Source organism: Dermacentor silvarum, chromosome 3 (assembly GCF_013339745.2).
Source record: "Dermacentor silvarum isolate Dsil-2018 chromosome 3, BIME_Dsil_1.4, whole genome shotgun sequence".
Lineage (NCBI taxonomy): Eukaryota > Metazoa > Arthropoda > Arachnida > Ixodida > Ixodidae > Dermacentor > Dermacentor silvarum.
This window is the reverse complement of record NC_051156.1, coordinates 56,701,364-56,726,079: the sequence shown is the minus strand read 5'-3', so window position 1 is coordinate 56,726,079 and position 24,716 is coordinate 56,701,364. Positions and strand designations below refer to the sequence as shown.

At 47.1% G+C, this 24,716-nt stretch overlaps 1 protein-coding gene across 10 annotated transcripts in view; it reads left to right on the top strand.

Annotated features, from left to right (window-relative positions):
* Positions 1-24,716, top strand: part of LOC119444370 (fatty acid synthase-like) — a 648,066-nt gene that overhangs the window by 265,734 nt on the left and 357,616 nt on the right. For 3 of the 10 annotated variants that reach the window (XM_049663311.1, XM_049663312.1, XM_049663306.1), the window contains exons 18-20: positions 454-681; positions 12,144-12,388; positions 18,456-18,716. The exons of 2 other annotated variants lie outside the window; for them this stretch is intronic. In XM_049663311.1, coding sequence (XP_049519268.1) covers positions 454-681; positions 12,144-12,388; positions 18,456-18,716 — 734 coding nt within the window. The remainder of the gene's footprint in view (positions 1-453; positions 682-12,143; positions 12,389-18,455; positions 18,717-24,716) is intronic. 5 more of the 10 variants (XM_049663303.1, XM_049663308.1, XM_049663307.1 and 2 more) reach the window with 3 other exon arrangements.

Below are 24,716 nucleotides of genomic sequence, written 5' to 3'. Positions count from 1 at the left end.
GATAATGCTCAATCTACGCAGAGATTCTAGCACTGACGCACAACAACGCCTCTAGCAAACCCGTCTCCCTGCGTGTTCTGGGGACTACGCAGACAAACAGCGGTGTTGCTCAGAAGGTGACGTTTAAGATCATCCCACCACTCTCGTATTGCACTAAACGCTCAACAAATGACACATTCACCACCAACACCGCCGCTAATTATCGTCAAAACAAACAGCGTACAAAGCTTCGCTTAGATTGATTCCCACTGTGCGTGGGATCTGCATATTAAAAAAAGTTCTGTCCTGGTCCGTGTGTGTTCGGCATTCATTGGTTTTATGAGCAACGGTAACGTTTGAATGAGCCGATATCTTTTCACCTTAGTCAGTGCCTGTGTTTACTGCAAGTCCAGCCTCGAACAAGTAATAAACCCTAGCTACAAGTGCATGTAGCGAATGACGACGTTGTTGCAGGCATCAGCGACCCATCAAGTCTGAACCCGGACGTTACATTGAGCGAGCATGGCATGGACTCGCTCATGGCTGTCGAGGTGATGCAGACACTGGAGAGAGACTTTGATCTAGTCCTGTCTACGCAACAGATCCGGCAACTAACCATCAACGAGCTGCGTACACTCAATGATACTGGCTGTGCGAGTAACGTCGCCTCTAGAAACACCAACACAACACGCAAGGAAAAAGGTAAGAGGAGAACATTGAATGCAGCGCAGGAGGCGGTTACATTTTATTTATTTATTTATTTAATTATTTATTTATTATTTATTATTTATTTATTTATTTATTTATTTATTTATTTATTTATTTATTTATTTACCTCACAGGTTCCAGGGCCTGGAACATTGCGCGAAGGGGGGGGGGGGGGGGTTGATGTGTTACAGCAATAAACAACTCAAGTGAATGGTACAAGGCGTAGTAAAATTCTTTAATTTTGAATAGGAAAAATGTTTGCTGAATCAATATTGAAGACGGCGAAAAAAGAATTGAACGAAACACACGATAACATAAACGTGTAAGCAAAACCATACATACGAGTATATAAGAAAAAAAAATGTGGGCAGCTTGCACTAGTGGTGCAAGGCTGGAGTAAACAGCGGAGCTGGTGATCGACCTAGCTTCTTCCAAAATTTATTAGGCTTGGCTAAGTTTTGCTAGGAAATGCTATGTGCTGTTTGCTGGGAAAGTTTTACAGAGGAAATGCTAAGGCATTCCGAATCGGCTCGACGCCGACGCGAAGATTCTCACTTGGCCGCGCGACGCGCTTCAAGATGAGCGGCTTCTTCTTCGAATGTCCGGATCTTTTTGGTCGTCCCATGTCAAGGCTACAGTACTCGCCGCAGAGTCAACGAGAGTTCTGCCACCATGGCGGCGGCTCCGAGCTTTATCTCCCCGGTGACGTCACGTCCAAGCTGCGCCTCCACACTTTCCGGGGCGGTGCTAGTCGAAAACTGCCGAGCCACGGCCTGAGGCGCCGGCTCCAGTCACGTACACCACGCTCGTTCGGCGCGAACGCAGGAAAACGCGGATGGCGTAGGCAGCAGCTCTGCGCATTGCCTCGTTGGTGCAGCGAAAATTTATTTCTATCTCTCGCTCATTTTTTAACACGAAAGTGTTTTATGCCGGGGTCCACCAAGACTTCACTGACGTATTTCCGTCACGGAAATACGTCATAGAACATAAAAAAAGTTGTCGCAGTTTCACCTGAAAGGCGAAGCATCAATTGCGATAGCAAACTTGTAGAGAGCTATACGGAGTAATGATATTAGCTTTATCAGCTGTATAAACTTGGACATGCAGCAGCATCGGCAACACGCAGAACTGTTGTCGACGCCATCGGCGTTTTGTCCGCGTTCGCTCAAAATGCGTGCGGCGTTGGTGACTGTTGCCGGAGCCTCTGATATAAATAGGCACTGCGTGCCGCAGCTAAACGTCGCCTCCCTTCCCTCCCCCGCCCCCACGGCCTCTCGCTCGTTGGAAGAAGGCGCGTTTGCTCTACATACATGGTGATTGTGAAGGAGAACAGAGACGCCTACTTCTGCAGCCCTTAAGCGAGCACGGCGCAGAACGCGCGTTTGTTCTCCGCCGTGCGTTCACTCCCCGTGAAAGACGCGCCCCTCGCGCCATTTCACTCGCACATACAGCGTTCGGTGCGCGGCAACGATTTCTTCTCCAAATGACGTCATACGGAACCTCACGGCGACGGCAACGGCGACGGCGACGCCGACGGCAGAAATCTGCTTTTGAGTGTCCATATAATTGCTATCGCAATAATACAAAGAAAGAAACCAGAAGAAAAAGTTCCACAAACATGCAAAATTTGGAAATCGAACCCACGACCTCTCGGTCCGCGACGATAGATCGCCGAGCGTTTAACCCATTGCGCCACAAACGCATTTGCAGAGAGCTACACAGACGCGCCTTATATATCTAACACTCCTCCGTGTACCCGCGCTCTTGCTCGGGGCGGTGCCGCCGCCTACGAGCAGAAAAGAGAAGTACTGCATTATGACACTAACGCGCACCGACAGTGAACGCTTCGGTGGTCTCAGCACTACGACGCCTCGATGCCAGCATTCGAAGGGACGCTGGCATCAAGAAGCACTACCAACGCCACTTAGGTGGCGTTCACCGTACTCAGCACAGCGGAGCGTGGCCTCCGCAATTAGCTCTGAAAATGTTTCTGAAGTTGATCGCGGAGGCTGCAATTACGACGCGCTGTACGCGCTGATTTGACTCGGTGACGATTCAGTTACGTGCTTTGTCTTGCGCGTTGTATTAGTGTGTCAGTTACGTGCTTCGTCTTTCGCGTTGTGCTAGCGTGTGCAGCGTAGTGCAGCTTCCATATGCACGACGGTTGCTCATGGTCATCGACGTTGGTAGTCGTGATGGAGGAGACGTGCCACCAGGCGTCAGCGTGGGTGCATCAACGCCTAAGGGCGCTTTAGCCACAAAACACCAATAGACATTATATATCAATGTGCAATAAACATTACACTACTTCTGTGAAGACACGTTTCACTTTCGTGTTCTATACCGATTCCTATATAAGAGGGATCAACCACATTTTTTTCTCTCTCCCGAGCTTAGCGCGCGCCCCGCGCATGCTCTCCTTCCTTCTCCTTAACGTCCCATGTCAAGGCAACATGAGCACGGCACGGAGAGGAAGCGAAGCACACGCCTTTGCGCGAGGTGGTTGCTAGGCAAGGCGAGGTGGCGTCATCGCCAGGCGCAATTTTTTGTTCGTACTACACGGCCTAACCAAGAGCTTAATTAGATGTGCTGTTAAAGCATAATAAATAATCATTATACAATAATCAAATAGAAGCAGAAAACAATGTTTATACAAAAAAATAACAGCATATCCACGAAGTGAATGATGATGAGTGGGCGAAGCACCGGGGGATCATTCGGGTAAACCACAGCTACGGACGAGAGATAAAGAGAGAGCGCGTCGGGAACGAGAGAGAAAATGACACCATTTTCCCGTAGGGGAACCCTGAGTAGTATGCTAAGCAGCCATAGGGTCCACTCAAGGTAGTTTTATCAGCTGTATAAACTTGGACATGCAGCAGCACCAGCAACGCGCAGAACTGTTGTCGACGCCGTCGGCGTTTTGCCCGCGTTCGTACCGAACGCGCGCAAAGTGGAACCGGAACCAGAACGCCATCTAGTGAACACTTCGTAAAACTACAGGTGGCTACATACTACATCGGAGGAAGGACATCCCACGCCCTAAGGAGCTTCTCCCCTAAAAAAAATTACACCATCTTCCCGTCGGGGAACCCTGAGTAGTATGCGAAGCAGCCATGGGGTCGACCACGGCGCTGACACTGGCGCTGACGCTGGCGCTGTCCGCGGCACTCATCGTGGCGTTGCGTAGGTAAGATTTCCGACGCTGATCGACGAGTAATGGCTGATCTCGTCGAAAACCTTCGATCCGTCCCCAGAGGCACCGGCAACAGACACCAACGCCACGCGCGTTCGGTGCGCACGCGGATAAAACGCCGACGGCGTCGACAACAGTTGTGCGCGTTGTGGCGTCCCCATGCGGAGTATGCAGCGCCTACCGTCGCGCCTCTAACCTAATTGAGCAGCTTCGCATTATCGCGCGCGGAGCCGCAGGATGATGATGATGATGATAAGTGGTTCTTGAGGGAAAGGGAAAGGTTGGCGCTATCTTCTGCAGCCATTGGCGCTGAGCCGTGCTCCCTCAAGGGCTGCAGAAGATAGCGCCAACCTTTCCCTTTCCCTCAAGAACCACTTATCATCATCAGCCCTTGAGGGAGCACGGCTCAGCGCCAGGCGGAGCCGCAGGTGTTGCCACAGGTGTTGCCATTCTTTGCGCAATCCGGAGAGGAGAGGAGCGTCGGAGAAGAGTAATGCCGAGAGGAGAGAAGATGAGACAAGGAGAGGAGGGGGAGGAGGATGCGCATGCACAGTGCGGGTGTGGACGACGCACGGCACAGGGAGGGAGGGAGGGTGGGAGGGAGTGACATAGCCCCGACCATAAGCTGCTTCGCATCTAAAAATGTGGGCAGCTTGCACTAGTGGTGCAAGGGTGGAGTAAACAGCGGAGCTCGTGATCGACCTAGCTTCTTCCAGGTTTTAGTGCTAGCCTTGGCGCGTTTAGCAGCACCGGCTTCGGCGCGTTACTCCGGATTAGCAATCGCAGGATTCGTTCTCGGCTGGCGGCACGACAAGATTCCAGCTGAGCCGCTTCTTCTTCGGTAGTCTTGTATTTCTTCGGCCGTCCATGTTACATTTACTCAGTGCGAAGTCTACGAGAGGCGGGTGTGCGCCGTCGCGGCGACATGATCTTTATAATCAGTGTGACGTTATGGGCAAGCGTCACAGAGTGTTGTCATGACTAAGCAAAGCAAGAACTGCAGCGCGAAGCAGTGACATGGCTGGGCGACGCTGGGCGACCGCATTGGCGACCGCATTGACGATTTCTAGGCGACCGCATTGACGGAGCGGGCCTGCTGAAACACGGTGTCGGCATTGCAACGTTGTGGAACGCGATGTCAACATTGGAACGCGGTGTCGGTGTTGTAAGCTGCGCTATGCCACGCGTAGTGATTCCATCGCTGGCGCGGCGGCGGTGCGCGAAGATTTCACTCTGTAGCAGACACTTGTGCAAGAATTATTAGTCATTTCCACTCTACATTTGCTTATTCAAGAGCTCACGCATGCGAGGCAGCTGCGGTGTACTTCAACACTGCGTGTGAACAACTGCAGAAGAAGGCTGCAAGTGAGCGAGAACAGTAACGACCTCTATACCACCTCAACTTTTCAAACGCGCCGCTGATGCTTTCTGCCTTGTGTTTTCGTAAGACCAAGGGCACAGCGTCAAGATTCAGGCGTTGCCGAGGCCTTTCAGTCCAACCGTGCTGGTCACATAATCATCGTCGAGGAAGTGGTCCGCGCAAATGAAGTCATTTTGTAGAGGTCTCCATGCTGGGCGTGATGGCTGACAAGCACGTGTCCAAAGTTTACGCACCTTCTCATCTCTAGGAAACGTGTGCGACCGCGTGTCACGACCGACGATGCTTTTATAAGACCCTTGGGCGCAGCAGTGTCTGGGCATTTCCTTCCGCCGCGACGAACGCAGGAATGCACATGTAAGACGCACCACCTGCGTGGAGCGCCGACGGGGATAAACGCTGCAAGGAACCGACACCCCCGAAAGATTGCGACCGCTGTGGCCGACCTTGGCCGCGCGTGGGTGTTATGACGTCAAATTTTAGCTTCTGCCGGCGGCCGCCTGGAGGCAAGGCGAAACAGAAAATCGCAAATAAAATGTTGCGCGTTCTTTTTTGCAAAGCAGCTTCTTGTACTCGTTATTTTCGACAGTTCAACTTTTGTTCCAACGCAAAAAACCACCCGCCAACTTTTGTGTCCGTATCCCTTTAAGCGCGTGCGTTCCGCCAGACGCACGTTGAAAACATGTGCTATTATTTTAACGGCTCAATGAACGTGTGGTCTTAAAAGAGGCAGTGTAGATTATTTTGTGCATTAAGCTGAATGGAGCAATATCCTTACGAGACTGCAGGTATAGAAGTGAAAGTGATTCCTTTATTTTTTGACTAGCTAGTCTGTTATAATCATGGGCAATGAAGCGTGTAGTCCGATTCTGAAAAGCTTCGAGGGACTTGATTAGCAGAACGCTAGAACTGAAACACGTATGCGATCCTCTCAAAATGTTCACAGTTGTAAAATTGGTCATGATCTGAAATCATTTGTTTTGTGCTATTTTCAGGTGGATCATGACCTTTTTTCACAAATCTTGCTCTGCCGTACTGATTTCCGCAGAACTGAGTTGCCATATTCAGTGTCCCTGTGCTTCGTGTTCTGCAATACTTCATCTTCGGTCAGCAGTCTCTAGCATCCTAGTGCGCTCGGATGGAAGGGATTCCGCCACAGACGTTTTTGGTAGGAATACAGTAGGTCTTAAAAAAGAATATGCCGGACTAATTTTGAAGTCGGAAGCATAGGTGGGTGAAATTAACAAAAATCATTAACAGTAAGTCAAAAATACGTTTTTTCGATGGGACTCATTCTTACTCATTCTTTCGAGCTCACTCCCCAGTTGGGCTCACTCACCAAAATTTCAGCCAACCATGCTCAAACCCACTAGCGCTCACACAGATTCATAAGCGTGTCCGAAAGTAAGTCATCATTCGCAAGCTTAGGCCACAGGCAGTTCGCAGGGGCTATAATTAGGCCCACTTGTACAAAGCTCCGTTGGCTCGCATCGATGTAAACTCAATGACATTCACATGCACACTTCTTTCCTTTCAAGCAACTGCAAAGTTACGTCATCGCAAACTCAGCGGAAGTCACTAGCTCTCACAGTCGCTTGCGCTGACTTTGTCATACGGATTCACATTGGGATTCACTCACACTCACTTACAGTCATAGACGTTCGTGCTCGCATGTCATCACTCACTGCACTCACTCCCTTTTCCAGTCAGACCCACTCATACCTGTCTTCACTTTCGCTCATATTCACGCCTGCGAAAATGTGAGCACGTGTGAGTGTACCCTTGAGTGAGTATGCAGGCCTAATAATGTTTAGCCACAGCAAATTTTGGACGCAGGCGTAATGAGCGAACTCAATACCGACAAGATCTAAAGCTACAAACGCATAATGCTTAAATTTCACGAAGATAGCACTGCAGAATTTCAGTCTAGTCGGACTCGACTCATTCACACTCAGACTAGTTGGACTCACCTCGACGCAATGGCACTCAGATTCACAGCTATCAGACTCAGTTAAATTTACTCAGACTCAAGCTCACGCTTTCCTGGAGTCATCTAGACACTCCCTACTCAGACGCGTACGTCTACGACTCACTCGAGCTCACCCTGGCCAACCTGAGCCGCACCTTCTTTTACTAGATATCTGGAACGTCGCTTTCTCTCCCATAGAAGCCAGCCTGGAGCGCATTGCGAGGAGGAGCCGCGGGATAGCACTCACCACCGCCCTGCTTGGAGTCACGTATCCACTGCCGGCACTGCGGCAGGCATAGACTCTAAGATTGCAGGCGCTAGCAGGCTATCATGCGTCGGGGCGGCTGTTTACAAGAGGCGATGGCCACCGGCACCACCCCGGCACAAAAGTAGCAGAGAGCAGGATACGGAAGGGTAGCGAGTTCGCATCTCACCTTCTAGGCTTGTAGTTGTAGGAGGCGTTGGCCCGAGTTGGAGGGCGTGGACTGATGAGCGAGTTTGCCAACCCACGGTATGTAGGTACTTTGTGGGTCGCGCAGTAAATTTTCAAAGTTTTCTGAATCAGGATGTTTTATGGTGCCCGCCGAGGCACCAAAATTTTCCGTATGCGATATACTTTGCGGACATCGATGAAGCTTTGCAGGAATGTTGTGCATAGGGAGGAATATGCTCGAAAGATTTAAATGATTTATGTGCATTTAAGGTACCACAGAAAATGTTTGGATTGCAATCGCAACCGGTGAAACACTCTTTCAGCAGTCTTGAAGTTCCTTACGGTATCTCTAAGAAAACTGCCGAGTATTGGTACTTCAAACATTGAAAATAGATGGTAGCGCTCTATGCTTAAAATTATACGTTGAAATTGTGTCCTCAAATGGGCCCTGAAACACTATTTATCGAAGTAGCGAAATGCATTTGAAGTTAAAATGAACTGTTTGAGAAATACTTTGCCGTAAAAAGTACTTCAGCACGTTCAGTAGAAGCGTAATTATTGGCAAACAACACTAGTGGTGTTTTCGTTTCTTCAATGACCTGCACTGCGAATGCTATGGCGGATTCGTGCGTTCCCACAACGCTCCGCCTACTGAACGTGACCATGGCATTCAATTTAGTGTTCATTTTGGATGTTCACATGGATGCCACAATTTCCGATTTTGGCGCCTACGACTCGCCAAACGCGATCGTCCTCAGCGAGCCGCAGTGCACTCATCGAGGATGTATTGCGGTATCCCGTGGCGGCCGCCATATCTATTGTACATAGCAGACAGCTACGTGCAACTGCAGTAGTATGCGCATGGTTTGCTTTGTGCACGACAGGGCTTGAGAGCCACTCGCGCTCAGATGCTCCAGTCTGGCCGTACTACTTAGTGCGGACTGGCTTTGTCCTGCACCAGCTTCACCGATGGATAGCAGCCACATCAAGCGCTATCCATACGCAGAGAAGTCCGTCAAGGCGTCTTACTAGGAGCGGCCAGGAGTGAGAGCATGCTGGCAAGCGTGCGTGTGGTCTGACCTCATGTTTCGCGTGGTTGTAGTCAATGATAGAATGTGTAAGCCGGACTGAACGAGGACGTAGAAAGAAACAGACACACAGAGACAGCGCTGTGTATGTGCATCTGTTTTTTTCTACGTCGTCGTTCAGTCTCACTTACGCATTATATCATAGATTCTAACCAATTAGCCCGTCAACGTGTTTTAACCAAGTTATCGGCTAGTTCAGCGCTCAAACTAGTCGAAATGAGCGAGACCCGACGGCTAGGACAGCGATAAGCAGGGTGGCCAAAGTTTAATTCCTACGCGGGCGGCCGTGGCTGAGCGTGAGCAGACAGCAGACAGTAGTCAGCTTTTTGCGGCAGTGCGTAATTATTATCGCAATTCGATAGCAGGTTTTCGCTTACTTCAGCCTGTTTAATAAACTGCTTCAATAAATCAGTAAATATGCATAGTAACAGTAGTAAGAAGTGCGCTTATCCAAACACCCTCCTTGCTATTGGCCAATAGAAGCCGCGTATGGGCATCTGCCGTATTACTAAATAAAGTGTCCAGAAAAGAGTGAGGAGCAGGCTTCTATAGAAAAGAGAGCGTTTCAGAAAAAGTTGACTTCGCGCTCTGCTTGCGGGCTCCACGCGTCGCGCACGACTGCAAAACTTGGCTGATATGTTCAGAGCAGCGTATGCTATCCGCGGACTTGTTTCTTCAACAAGCACGAGGGGTGATTCAGGATCCCATTAAGGAAGAAACATACTCACTTGAAAGCGTTCATTAGAACCGGTTACGCATTCATAGCAGACAGCTCCAGCATAGCAATTTTGCTTTGCGTGGCTGACGGAGCTATGGAGGCCGAACATACGGTTCTAAAACGTTCCAGGAGAACCTTGAAACGATTCTCTTCCCCGAAATTATTCGGAGGCCACAAAAAGAGGGTCTGTGTGTCTGGAACGACAATTCTCCTTCATTTGTTCAGATTCTGGTCATGGTCTTGCAAAGTCGCAAAAGTCTGTCAGTGTCATGCATATATTTGTTTTAACTTCGAACATATTTTTTTATTGAGCACCTAAGACATGACGTAATTATCTCACCGCGCGGTTTAATGCAATAATAATGTGCGGAAATGACTTGCAAAAGAAGTTACAATGCTTTACTTACTCGTTAGCGAGATTTAGCATGTTATTATTCCAGTTAGGGATTGCAGGTCAAATTCTTCATATTAAACCTGCTGACAGTCGAATCAGATGAACTTCACAAGAACGCTTAGCCATTGACAAGTTATATTATGTTTGTATCAGTAATGCGATAAAAAATGCATTTGGCTTTGCATTTTCGTTCTTTTCGTGCTGGGAAATAGAGGCACCCAAAATTTTAGTGCACACCTTGCTGCAATTGGGTGGTATATTTTGTAAGAAATATCTCGAAATTTCTCGTATTATCGGGACGTCTTCTAAGTGCTTATGACTTCGCTATTACCCAGCTTTATTGCGCATTTGAAGTATGTACCATGAGGTGAAGAATAAAATTCATTGAAAATTTCTTAATTAAGTAACTTGGCATCTTCATTTTGGTGGGATTTTAGTTTGGTAAATTAGCTTACTGCAAAAGCCAAAATGCACTGTCTGCCACAGCCATATCGGACAGGCAGGATACCTGCAAAGTACACACGGACCCCTATACTAGTGGTCGAACGGAAACGTACAGTGATTGCTAGTGGACATCATGTTGTCTAAGGATAATGTTCTTTTAGGGTTTAAGTCGTAGATAGGGAGATGGGCGAATCGCATAGCTTATAGAAGAGATAACCGTCCGCCTAATAGAGCAAAATAGCGGGTCATTAGTACGTGCTTGGCAAAGCATTTTTCCTGCAGTTGGCTTAGATATGCTCGTGACAATAGAAAATAACTGATGACAGCACTCGACAAGGACTAATGGAACGTCTAATAGCATTTTGATGGGAAAAGAAATTGAGCCAGCTTCACAGACATAATGTCGCGAAGACTGATGAAACCGCGGAGCTGGTGGCTTATACTAGCTTTTGCTTAGCTTTAACTTATAACTTGGCTTATACTTAGTGTTAACTTGAAGTTTTACTTATCTTTAACTTTGCTTTAATATCGATTTGTCTATCTTTACGGTGAGCTTCTTCGTAGTGTTGCCTAGACACAGCTCTTCTCTCTGTAAACTCTGGATCTCCAACCCTCCTCCGTCGCTTTGCTTCAGCAGCCCTTGCTCCGAATTCCGGATCTGCGCGCAGTAGTTGAAGCCGCTCCCGAGTTGTTGCCTCAAAACATGGCTCGCACCGAGTAGCATCACAACGCCGTTGACGCCGCGCCTCTTCTTCGAGAGAAAGAAGCTTCTTTGTCCTATCCATGCTCACGGCAGAATGACGCCGTTGCCAGCGCACGCTCTCTTCAGCTCAGGAGAACCCTGCACGTCATGTTTACTACATCACTTCTCTCTTAAGCTCCGCCTCAACTACTGGTCGGCGCACACTCTCCCTCGATCTCTCCACCGCTACGTAATCGCTAACCTCTCTTTAGCTCCACCCACTTGCTGCTCAGCGCGCGCCTACCTCCTTTCTCACCCTCGCCGCTCTCCGAACACCTGCGCTCTCAGAACACCTCCGAACTTGTGGGTTAGAGCAGCCTACCACTTTCAGTAGAAACGGCGTGCCTTTTGAGCCAATTGTTCAAAAAGAAAATGAAATGCGTGGTTGTAACGCTTATGGTCTGCACTCCATTTTATAGGCGTCTTTGCCATAATGGGTACATAATCTCTGTATTCAGCCACCAATAATGTAGTCAAGCAGTATGAAACAGGGAGAAGAAACGTGAAACGAATTTGTGGATCCCAAGACGAGTGGTAGTACGGGCGACATATCTGTAAGCTCACTTTATAAGAACGTCTTCGAGAGTGAGCAAGGGCACATGTGGCTCTTGTCGAAATTATATCAAGGTAATCAGAGATAAGATGTCGTCCGCTGTATTAAAGGAATGGAACAAACGTCGTTGATTGTGGCAGAGAACTAGGTGCAGGAGATATAAGAATAACAAACTTGTATGCAAGATAAAAAGTCGGCAGACGCACTCGTATGAAGAAATGCTTTTTGTATTTCTTTCTGTACAAATGCAGGCTTATCATTTTACTATATCCAGTCGTGGAGGTGGAGCAGTCAACTTTGTAGACATAGAGCAATCGCCCACTTCGTGAATGGATTCCATCCACTTCATGAATTATTGTAGATATTCAAAGATGCGAGCGTTTTGCAGGGAAGTACAATCAGTTGCCGCTGCTGACTGTAACAAAGTGACAATCTGTGTACCACACACAGATAACGCAATGAACCCGTGTATCACGAATACGTGTAGAGACAATGATACACATAAGTTCATGAGAGTGCTGTATTTTTTTTTATCTCTTAGACTTCGTCGACTTATCAAACTCGCCACGGCTCATGCTGTTCGACAAAGCAGTACATGAAAACTTCGTGGTTGAAATGAATGGCCTCGGAGGATCCAGCCCAGTGTTCTTCCTGCATCCAATCGAGGGTCATGTGCGTGCCTTGACAGAGCTGGCAGGGTACCTTCCTGTACGCGCTGTTGGACTACAGCGGACAACCGACGTACCTTTGCGGTCAATCACAGAAATGGCATCGACTTACTTGAAGGTAAGACACTCACAAAGAATAGGGCAAGGCTCAGGAACGCTCTCGCACTAAATTTATTGCTACCGGTCTCTGTTAGTTGCTAATCATAAAATGTCGCAGTTTCACCCGAAAGGCGAAGCATCAATTGCGATAGCAACTTAGCAGAGAGCTATACATAGTAAGGATAGTAGTTTTATCGGCTGTATAAACTTGGACATGCAGCAGCACCAGCAACGCGCAGAACTGTTGTCGACGCCGTCGCCGTTTTGCCCGTGTTCGCACAGAACGCGTGCGGTGTTGGTGACTGTTGCCAGGGCCTCTGGGAGCGGCTCGGAGATTTTCGACGAGATCAGAACGGGAAACTCGTCGAGCAGCGTCGGAAGTCTTTACCACATTCTCGCCTCGCAACGTTTTTTTTATATAAATACCTTTTGGTGCTGCAGCTAAACGTCGCCTCCCCTTCCTCCCTCCCGTCCCCCCACGGCCTTTTTCGCGACGGAAGAAGTCGCGTTTGCTCTCTCTCTCTCTCTCTCTCTCTCTCTCTATATATATATATATATATATATATATATATATATATATATATATATACGACGATTGTAACACAGGAAAGAGACGCTTAATTCTGCAGCCCTTCAGGGAGCACGGCGCAGAACGCGCGTTGGTCCCTCGCGCCCTTTCACTCGCACATACAGCGTCCGGCGCGCGGGAACGATTTCATCGTGATTGACGTCATACGGAACCTAACGGCGATGGCGATGGCGACGCCGATGGCAGAAATCCGCTTTGGAGTGTCCATATAATTGATATCGCAATAATTTGCATGTACACGATGCTACTTAAATGTTCCGGGACTTTGAAAAAAACGGGCAAACTGAGTGTGTGTGGTACACATTTCCGCCGCTAAATGTAGCTAGCAGTATGCCTTGCGGATCAGTGTGCTGAACGATTTGCATCTGAGAAGTACTGTTTTGCGAAGAGTTGTTTTGCAACCCAATGTCTAACTAATTTCGCGCATTTCTTAGCAACCAATGTAGCAGACTACAAGGAGCAAAGAATATGGATAAAGTTTTGTTTTAAACTTGGCAAAACTGCGGCAGAAACTCATCTTATGCTAGAGGACACCTTTGGATTCGACGCCATGAGACAAAGTAGGACGTTTTTATGGCATAAATGCTCCAGAGAGGGTCGAATGCGTGTTGACGACGATGAACGTTCTGGACACCCGTCTACGAGCGTAACCCCGGAAATGACAGCGGAATTTCGTAAGGCCATCCTTGCAAATCACAGGCTAACTATAAAGGATGTCTGCGACATTGTGGGACAGTCGTACGGCACAGTTCAGCGAATTTTGTCCCATGTTGTGAACGTCAGGCGCATTTCTGCAAAATTCGTGCTACGACTGCTCAATGACGAACAGAAGCTGTACTGTGTACAGTACTGAAGCAACAAGTAGGAGACAATACCACATTGCTCTCCAGGGTAATAACCAGGGATGAGACATGGGTTTATGGCTACGATCCTGAAACTAAACGGATGTCGTCGCAATGAAATTCGCCAAATTCCCGGCGACCGACAAAGGCACGTCAAGTTCACGGCAATGTGAACTCCATGCTCATAGTTTTTTTTTTACCTACATGAAATTGTCCACAAAGATTTCGTACCTTCTGGGCAAACCGTATATAGCGAGGTTTACTGTGACGTTTTGAGGTGCTTAAGAGAGCGCATTCGTCGCAAACGTCCGGAGAAGTGCAAGAACAGCTGGCTTCTTCATCACGAAAACACGCCCGCTCACACATCACTTGTTGTTCGACAGTTCCTGACTTCCAAACAAATAAAAGTGCGGCCGCACCCACCCTGCACCCACCCTTTTCACCTGACCTCGTCCCTTATGACTTTTTCTTGTTCTCAAAGTTGAAGTTTAGGCTGAAAGGACGTCGGTTAGGCACTGTTTAAGAGATCCAGTAGGAATCGCAGGCGATCCTCAACACACTGTCGCCTGAAGAGTTCCACGAATGAACCGAATTGTTGCAGAAAATCTGGGATCGCTGTATACATGCTCAAGGGGACTACTTTGAAGAAGAAAGTGCTGATTAGGCGTTATGGTGAACTTATTTTTTACGACTGAATTCCCAGGACTGTTGGGTAGCACCTCGTATTTATCGCGAATGAGAACTAGTATTGTGTGTGAAGCTGGCCTGCTATTTGGCGATTAGCTCAGTGATTTTCCCCTTCTTCATATTTACGTTTACACACATGACAGGCGCTCAGAGGCAAAACGTAGTTTGGCCATGTAAAGTAATCATACCAGATATTTCGCCTTATTAATCATGGTCTCTTTAAAGGAAAATGGAGCATTATCTTATTAGTGCAGTGGGAAATTTTCTAATTTATTCTAATTTCTAATTGTGACTCTGCACTCTGCTACGTAGGATGGAACGTTCACACTATGCAACACGAGAACGCCGTCGCAGACTGCGTGACAGTGCCCACAGAAACAGTTTTGTGTTGTGTGCGTGTGTGATTTTCTTTTCTTTCCTTCCCTTTTTTATTCTTTATTTTTACTTACTTTTTTATCTCTCTCTCCTTTCGCATCCCTTTACCCCTCCCCCGGTACAGGGTAGCCAACCGGAGATAACCTCTGGTTAACCTCCTTGTCTTTCCTTTACCTTTTTTTCTCTCCTAATTTATTCTTAGTTCAAAAATAGGTTGCAATTTGCATAGTTTGCGGGTGAATGTTCAGAAAAAAAAAGCCATTAACGCCGCGTGTTCCTGAGGGAAGCATGTTGGGACGTTTTATTTTTACGCTCTATATAAATGAAATAACTGATTTAGATACAGCAACTAAATACAATACATATACTGATGACCCGAGCTTGTATACTGTTGGCAAGTCAGCTGCCGTCTTAGTAATAGGAGTTTATAATTCATGGTACAGAATAAGCCTGTGGGCCATTCATAATTTGCTAAAATTAACTTTTCTAAAGCCAAAGCAAATCTGTTCCGTCCACGCAACAGATATGATATGTCCAGCTTCCTGCTATCAAACTAAATAATAGTGAGATAAATGTGGTCCCACATACACAAGGGACCTTTCTTTGCAGATCGCATGACTTGGGACGACTATGTTAAGCATACTGCCGGTTAATGGTCTGGTATCCAAGGCATAGTGGGTAATCACTCTCAGTATTTTCCTACGTCAACCAACATACTGCTATACAATGTTCTATTCCTCCTCAAAATTAACTATGGACTCACACATTTACAAAATCAAAATAATTCACCTAATACCAAAAGCGCCGTTCCTTGAGCATGGAGCGAGCTTTCTTAAAAAGCATAACTTTTTTTCCGGCGCATTCAATTAACAATTATAAATGATGACAACAGTAGAAACTCGTACTAGGAAATAATTATCACATAATTGTTAGGTTAGAAAAGCTAGCAGAAACTGTAACTACATACGCAGGTCTTGTAACTACAGGTCTTGTTGCTCACAATGCCGAGCACCAAGTACAATGAGGAAAACACTGACTTAAATTTTATTATGAAAACAGAGAAGTATACTATTGAATAAGTGCTGATTGCAGAAAATGCCTGTCGGCCGGTGCTACAATTGTTATGCCCTGAATTTTTTCTGTTATGTATTATATCGTGCTGCTTTGTGGGTACTTGTTACGATATCACGTCTCATTTGAACTTGTCGTTTTACAGCGAAGCTGTTTATGGCTAGAGTTGCGTGGACTTTTCAACTCCGTGGGCAAAAGTTCAGGTCCCGAATTTGATGTAAAATCACTCCATTCTAAGCAAAACCTTATATGTCACATTATTTACATCTGCATTTAGAGTAAACTGGTTATCACTAGGCCCCATTTATAAGACCAGTAGTCTCTCTCGGAGATAATAAAGGTTTCCCGAAAATTTACCGCTGTGCGGCCCACGTCGGCCATGTCTACGTTCACACCACCTTCTCTTTGTCGTGGTTCCAAGCTAGTGCGTGCCTAGTTTCCTTCCTCACTCCAGGGGAGCGGCACCTTCGTGCCTTGTCCGAAAGAAAAACTGCTGTTCTCCATTTTCAATTTCACTTCTTTCTTAATGGGGCGACCGCGTATAATGCACACTCCCGAGCAGCAGCGCGCCTACAAAGAGCGATGGCCAAATACAGTACGAGAATGCATTAGGCGGCAGCGGGCGGCAAACACCGATGAAGATCCTTTGTGCTCGATTGTGTCAAACGACTGTGTTACCTCTGCGTCGTGTGCTAAACAGCTTCGTTGGTCGTCCACCTTCACAGAGTGGAATGGCTCATGAATTTTATTGCGATAGCAATTGCATGAACACTCCAAGTGGATTTCTGCCGTCCTCGCCGTCGCCGTGAGGTTCTGTACAAAGTCCAAGGACGATAAAATCGTCGCCGCACGCCGTATATGCTGTATGCGCGAGTGAAAGCACGCGTCACGGAGAGGGAACACATGGCGGAGAGCAAACGCGACGCCTTCCGTTGTGCGAAATGCCGTGGGGAGATGGGGAGGGAGGGAGGGGAGGCGACGTTTAGTTGCGGCACCAAATGCGTATATTGCGACCAGTCGCAGGGGGAACTGGCGACTGAATCTCCCATGCGAAAGGAGGAAAGCAAGAAGGCAGCGCGGGAGGGAGGAGGTGCGGCTTCTACTCTGTCAGCAACTGCGTACTTTGCACGGCATCGAGCTGTCACGCGCACCGTATCTTGAAAGCGATGTCCACACGGCTCTTACCTCTGTATGCGCTGTGCTTTCACTGCTCAGTTTCCGTTGAAGCGATAGACAGCACGAACCTTCGCTGGTGCGGTCGCGCTTGCTCACGCCAGCGTTTTGACAGTGGTTGTCTGCGGTCATCGAGTGTTATCTATTGTTTGCTTGTGCGCGCTGACACCATGCTTGTTATTTCAATTAGTTAGCGAATGTGTCCAAATTTATGCAGACGATAAACCTACTACCCTTACTCCGCATAACTCTACGAATTTGCTATCGCAATTGATGCTTATCCTTTCGGGAGAAACTGCGATTTTTTCTTCTTTAATGCACGTGTTTGATTTCTAGATCGTGCTGGATGAAGCGTTGTTGTTGCATGGTACCGTATATACGCATATTATGGTATTGTATTGTACATTTTCCAGAATTTCTACGTGCTGCTCAGTCCTGTGGTGGCCGTGTCCGCGTAAGCTCTCCTAAATAAACAGCTTTTTTTTCCTGATCACCCGCAGCACTGCTTTTGTTGCTATTTGCTGCATATAAATTCTAATTTAGATTCAAATTGCAGGTAGCTCTACCTGACGTCACATAAATTCTTTTCTACACAAAATAAAGATTCCTTCAAGAGTTAGTGGGCTTTGAAAGCCATAGTATGTTGCGGAACTCGTTTTCGCTCGGCCTTTCATTTGCATGTCATTTTTCTCTAAGTAAGGTGTGTAGCAGAGTTTCACTCTAGCAACAATGTAACACGCAATCAAAGTACAAGTAATCTACACCCTATAATATAGCCTAGGAGTATTGCTCCAGACTACTTATTTATGAGCGAGAAAAATTTTGTGAAATAAGGATTGAAAAATATGAGTGGCTTAATAAATTCCTAATTGAACTACCACATCAAATTACCAGAAAGTGAAATCAATGAATACATAGGGAACTAAGTTCTCTTTTTTGGATTGGTGTACCTAGTAACCCAGTGGGTGTATTAAATGTCGCAGAAAAAGAAATTGTCGCTGTCTTTTCAAGGAGGACCCTAACGTGGGCATGAGGCCCGATATCTCATACGCATGAGAGCGCTCGCAAACACTTTACCAGTTCAATGCGCGCCTAAAGACTGCATGTATGCAGCCAAAAGCTACTTGTGCGATACGAAGTATTTCCGCAAACCAGTACAGTACAGCTGCTATCTTAGGCTGTATTCAGCAAGGAGCTTACAGCGCTGATATTTCAAAGAAGCCCAACAAACAGGAGCTGTCGATAAGCAGCCACATAGTGTACCTTTTCATAGGTATTTTTGCTTTTGCATGTGTGACGATGCATTGGCTAACGTACCAAACTTCCGCCATGTTTCTTCGGTTGCCCAGGCAATGCTGACAACGCAGCCCAGTGGTCCGTATCACATGGTGGGATATTCATACGGTGCAACGGTGGCCCTTGAGGTAGCTCTGCAGCTACAGGCTTCCGGAGCCGCCGTGGGGAGTCTAACCTTCCTCGATGGTGCACCACAGTACGTGCGCGTGGTTGCGGGTTACCGACGCGACCTTCTGGATCAAGAAAGCGATGAGCAAGAAACAAATCTCCTCTGTTCCTATCTCATGCAGTACGTGGACGCTGACTTTTCCGAGGTTCGTAATTGCGTTTTCTTTCATCTAGTTCTTTTTCAGCGAATCTTAGATACGGCAGTATCAGCGCTTCCGTTCTTCAAGCGTGGGGTTACAGATTAGTCCAGAGAAGCAACCACTCGCTCTCCGTCCTTGTTCTTGAAACGAACCTGGTACCGTCAAATGCGAGTCGAAAGTTCTTCTCTCAAGTGAAATCCGCGGCTGCTAAAGTGCCCCACAATATCTTATAGCTATCTGAAATATCGAAATTGAATTTGAAATGTATTCAGGGGAGCGGCAAACCACTTAGTAAAGAGAAGAAAAACCGAGAACTCTGCATGACTACGCCTGCTTTCTGAGATAATCTCCTGAGCGCCAAAGCCGCTTGTTGCGCATCTTTCGTAATCTGTTTGGTGGCTCTACAGCGTAGATAATAGTTGCTTATTACTGGAATGATTGGTCAGTCGGTTACGTGGCAGGGATTCGCTCCGCTCTTGGTAGATGTCCCATCAACACTACGTGAGGCAACCGAGAATGAAGGTACTCAAGACGCGTGATCAGGAATGTAGGGAATGAAAAAGCAGATCAAGCTCAATAATGCATCTGTAAAAAAAAAAGAGAAGGCGTGTGGCTGTTTGAGAAGGGCATTTTGTTTATTGATGCAACTAATGCTGTGACTGTGGGTTGAAATACACCTGCGTTGGTGTGATTCCGATGGTGCTATTCCACTGCCTATGCGCACTCACTTCAGCTCCTTTTACGAGGTGAACCGCACAGAATTGTCAAAGGTAATGCCGTAACCCGATGTCTCAAAACAAAGCAAGTTACGTAAAGTAATGCTGCATGTAATTATTCTGGAAATATTTCACATTAGGACAAGGAAGGCGTTTGTGTACTTTGTTACACAAAGATGCCATACACGAGTGCACGGTATAGAGTCGAATTTTCTACGAGATAAATGCTGCGTTACGAAAGCTTAGTCATGTTCGGATTGCGTGTGAGAAACAGCTCGCTTTAAACGAGGTCACAGCTCAAGAACTAAAAAACGGTGGGACACTCTGCTAGTTAGCACTGTATATTGTGGTGGACACAGCGCGAGAAATGAAGACTGAGACAGTAGGTGTTGTCTACAATGTTCGCTTGTCTTGTGGTCGTCGCTACTTGGGACAGTACAGGAGACACCTCAATACAAGACTGAGTGAGCACGCGTACAACGTACGACAACAGCGGTAACACGATGACCATCCTCTGCAAAATGTGTAGGTGCACAAAATATTTTTAAGACGGCGCAGTGCTAAAGCCATTTGTGGAGCCTAGTGGCGCGATCGTGCTGTTTTTGTTCTAGTACTCGTTTCTAGCACTGTTTTCATTACTAGAACTGTGTTCCGGAGGAATACTGGTGGCTCACACGACCCGCAGACGAGTTGCCAAATGAAAAAAAGAAGGGCTCCCGTGAACAATTTAGTAATATTTTGTAACAGTGTCTATGAGTGTGCAACACCAAACAACCCATCTAATAGGCGGCTGTGATACCTGAGGGCGTAAGAACAGTTTGTCATGTGCTGCGAAGTTACTGCACGTCAGGCTGTTTTACTTCAGCAGCAAAGTGAAAATTGGCGGAGAAAGAAGAAACTGAGCGCTCTCTGCTTTGGTTTCCGCCAATATTTGGCGCCACTGATGTACAATGTTTTAATATTGCACCAACTCATTCACATGAACACTACGGCCGACTCCATGTTACAATGACTGTCGTCGAGTCACGTTTATTTAAAATCTGTAGTGGTCATTCTGAGGCTACCGTAGCTCCGGCTATATGAGACATACGCTGTCTCCGGTATCGGCCCCGTTTGGTGTGACACTTGTGTGCCCAATTCGGCAAGGAGCATCACGGCATGACGAAGACTGTGTGACGACGACGCAGTGGCAACGGCTGAATGACAGAGAAGGAATGGCGTCGACGGAACAACACAGTAGGTGTGATGGCGGCGGCATGAGGAGGTTGAGATGATGATTTCGAACTGATAACGATGCTATAACGACGGCATGATAACGGGGGCCATGAGGACAATGGGATGGTTACGGGTGTATGACGACAACCAGTCGACAAAGCTGGAAGTATGACGATGGCCCGGCGACGAAGTACGTATTACGACGACAGCATGATAATGGTGGTATAATTAAGATTGAATGAGGACAGCGTGATTTCGCTAGAATGACGGAGAAGGAATAAGGTCGAAGGAACGGCGAAGGCAGTATGACGGCGACGACAGGAAGGCAATAGGACGATGTTTCTAAAGTGATGGTAATGCTAAAACGACACCGTAACAACAACGGCATGAAGACAATGGTGTGACCACGGCTGTACGACGACGATGGTCAGGTGACGACGTCATGAGGCGACTGAGATGATGAAGCTAGAACGGTGACGATGGAATGACCACGGCGACATCAAGACCCGACGCTGTGACGAAGGTGACATCAGAACGGTATGAGGACAATGGGAAGACGACGAGTTTATGACGACGATGGCGTGATTACCATTGTACCACGAAAACTGCATGACGACAATGGCGTGCGGACGACGGTGTGAAGCGAGTGAGATGCTAAGCACGAGGTCACGGGATCAAATCCCGAAGAAGGATATATTAGCTGGACTCGTATGGTGCATATTAACCTTTGCGGTAACTGCGCAAAGACGGGACAAGAAAGGAAACAGACGCGAGCGCAGACTATCAACATATTATTTATTTGAAAATTCACACAGCCTATGTGCTAACGCGAATGCACACGTGGATAGTCGAGGACTGAGGCTTTATCTGTTATCAAAGGTATAGTCAAGCTCCTTATCCGTCAGATCGATTGATGGGATGCTGACGCATTTGTCTCTTCAGTGGATTACGTGGGCCTCAAATATTTCGTGCGTGAGGCGATTCTTGTATATCTTCAATGTAGTGCTATGCTCAAAATCGGGTTTGCAACATGTATACGTCGATACGTGCAAAGTCAGACTGCTTCCTTAGCCGTTCTCTGAGCGAGAATGAATGCTCTATGAGGCGGTCATTAACACGACGACCCGCCTGTCCGATATACGAGAGATAGGAGGTATACGATATACGACAGATATACGAGAAAAATTTTACCGCCCAAGCACTCCGTGCAGACGGTTAACCAGCGAAGCTGAAACGCGCGGCCCCGCTGGTTATCACTGGGCTAATCCCGACGGTTCATTAAAGTATTTTTTTAATTATTGGTTACTTCTTTGGCGTTTCTTAATGAGGTTACACGTTTGACTGCGACGGAGAGAACAACCTTACTGATGGTATGCCCGAAGTCCGCCGTTGTCGCATTGCCCGCTTGCTATTCTTTAAAAAAATTACTCCATCTCCCGCTAAAAGGAACCATGTGTGGATGCGAAGCAGCGGGGAGATGGTTAGCTAGAGCGGGAGATGGTTTCGCGGCAGCGGCCCGAGCGGTCATCGCGGCGCTGCACAGGAGAGAGAATGAGGCGTGCGCGCTCCGTCATTTTCATGCCGCGGAACCACCTTGGCACCCCCAGCGGAGTATGCAGCTGTCGCACCACCTGTCGAGCGCGCCGCTCCGGATTCCTAGAGGGGAGCGTAGGAGAGGACGGAGAGGGGGAGGGGACGCGCATGCTTCGCATTAAAAAAACGCTTAACCTTGCACTCGGTTGCGCAGCACTTGAAACAACGAAGCTGGGTGATCGTAGCCCAGCATTTTCCAGAAGTGCGCGCGAACTTTTCATCTTATTACTCATGATGATGATAATTTCTTTTCGCGCGTCTTCGACTCGCGGCAGTGACTGCGCGTTGCGCAGCTTGCAACACCGAAACCGCATTGCAATGTTGACAACCCATTCCAGCAAACCCGCACCGTGAATGCGTCTCGCTCTCATAGCGCTCAAGACATCTTCACCTCGCAAAGCACGAGCGTGCGAACGCGCCAGCTGTGTACGAAGACGACGACGCTCGAACACATTCATATCGTTCGCATAAATGCATGTTCTGCAAGCGTGGCTGTATAGCCTATCGTAGCCGTTCAAGAAACGAAGATTGATAGCGATCAGGAGACTGAGAAGGCTTTGAAGCCATTTCTCTCTGTATTTCATGTATTTGTGTCGCATGCTGTGGGCCTTTCAGTGGGCTGCCATTTGTTTCTCAGGAAGAATTTACCATATTGTGCTGTCGCATTTAATGTAGACAGTGAGGGACGATTTATACAATGCGATTTATGTTGTGTGCCTTGCCAAGGTGCAATTCACTGTATATGTCTTTAACGATGCACCGCGACGCATTAACCTTTTTGAGAACATAGCTAGCTTAGTTGACTGTAACCGTAATGTTTGTTCATGGCCGATTTCAATTGTGTGTGCAATCCAGATGACTATACTGGGCCTAGTCCTAGTGATAGGAGTGCTGAAGTGTTGTCTCATATAGTCAAGAAGACTGGACTGATTGACACAGGGCATCGAGTAGCCTCCCCTCTTATACACATGCACAAGGAAGTACCCACAGACGACTTGATCACATTTATGTTTCATTGGTTCTGATATCCCCTGAAATGTCCTGTAAAGCAGAACCTGTTTCTTTTTCAGATCATTTCATTGTTACCACGCAGATTGGAAAAAAATCTCGTTCAAATTTCAGACCGAACTTGGCGTTCTGGAAACTTAACTCGTGACTTGAGAACGATGGGGACTTCATTTCTCGTGTGCAGTTGGCGCTGAAAACTTGTTTGGCTGATGCCTTTAATTGCGTCTAGGGAGCTTTTCAAGCAAGAGGTTCGGTCAATTGCGATAGAAATTGGATATGTGAGGTCGTTCCATAAAAAATTGAAGAAAATACTTGACTGAAAAGTCATCTGAAAAGTCACCCTTCAGCTGAACTCCGCCAAGTGCCGTTTCGGGCGGCGCGAGATAACTATGCTCGGTCACCTTAGTGCTGCCGTGTTCAACCAGACCCCGACAAGGTGCGAGCTGTGCAAGAATTTCCCGTGCCGCGTTCAGCCAAAGACGTCCACAGTTTTGCAGGATTATGTTCCTACTTTCGTCGCTTTGTCCGGAACTTCGCGGACATCGCCCGCGCTCTTACAGTTCTTGCAAGTTAATCTCGTCAACATTTTACCAAATTTAGTAATTTCGGCAAATTTTGCATCACGTCTGGACATATTTGCAGGATTCATGCGTGAACTGTGCCTCTCAGTGTGTTTTCTTGCAGCGAGATTCTCTATCTCAAGGAAAAATTAGTATAAAGATCGAATTGACATGCTTTTTGAACCTCCGTTGTACGATCGCTGGAGGTCGGCTTACCTGGAGATGACGTGCTTGCACGAGTCTATAAAATGCCTATTCCTGCACACTACAAACATTCTCTTCAAAGTGCGCACTGAAACATTACCTGTTAAAACCAGATTAAATAGGAAGGGCATGTTTGGTACCTTCGATTAACTGTCGTCTCTGTAATGTACCCGGAACTATAGAAAACTGCGTTATTGATTGCAAGGACTGCCATATTGGTTTTGGGACATTCTTCAAAAGGAATTTAAAAAAGAATCTTGATATAAATCCGCATATGATACTATATCTGATACCACTAAATGTGAAGATGTGCCTTTTGACATACTCCTACTTATGGCGTTGCACAGTTTATGGAAAACTTGCATGCTGGATCGGAATGCAGAACCCCTCAATTGTATCTTTGAAGTCACATTTCATTCGGGTGATTTCACAACGAAAAACATCTATGATCAATAGACTCGCAACCTGACTGGTATCCATTGTTGATGCAGTGTATCCTCTAGAACTGTTACTGTGATAATTTTAACTGTGAAGTGTTTGTTTTGTGCTTGTAGACGCGGCTATGATGTTTGGCCGCTATGAAAATAACTTGCGCATGTACGTTTATATCCGCAATAAATACCGTGAAAAAAAAGTGGCTGTATAGCCAGTGGTTACGACCTCGTCTTGGGACCGGGGGTACGCAGTTTGAATCCCGCCTCGGCAAGAAA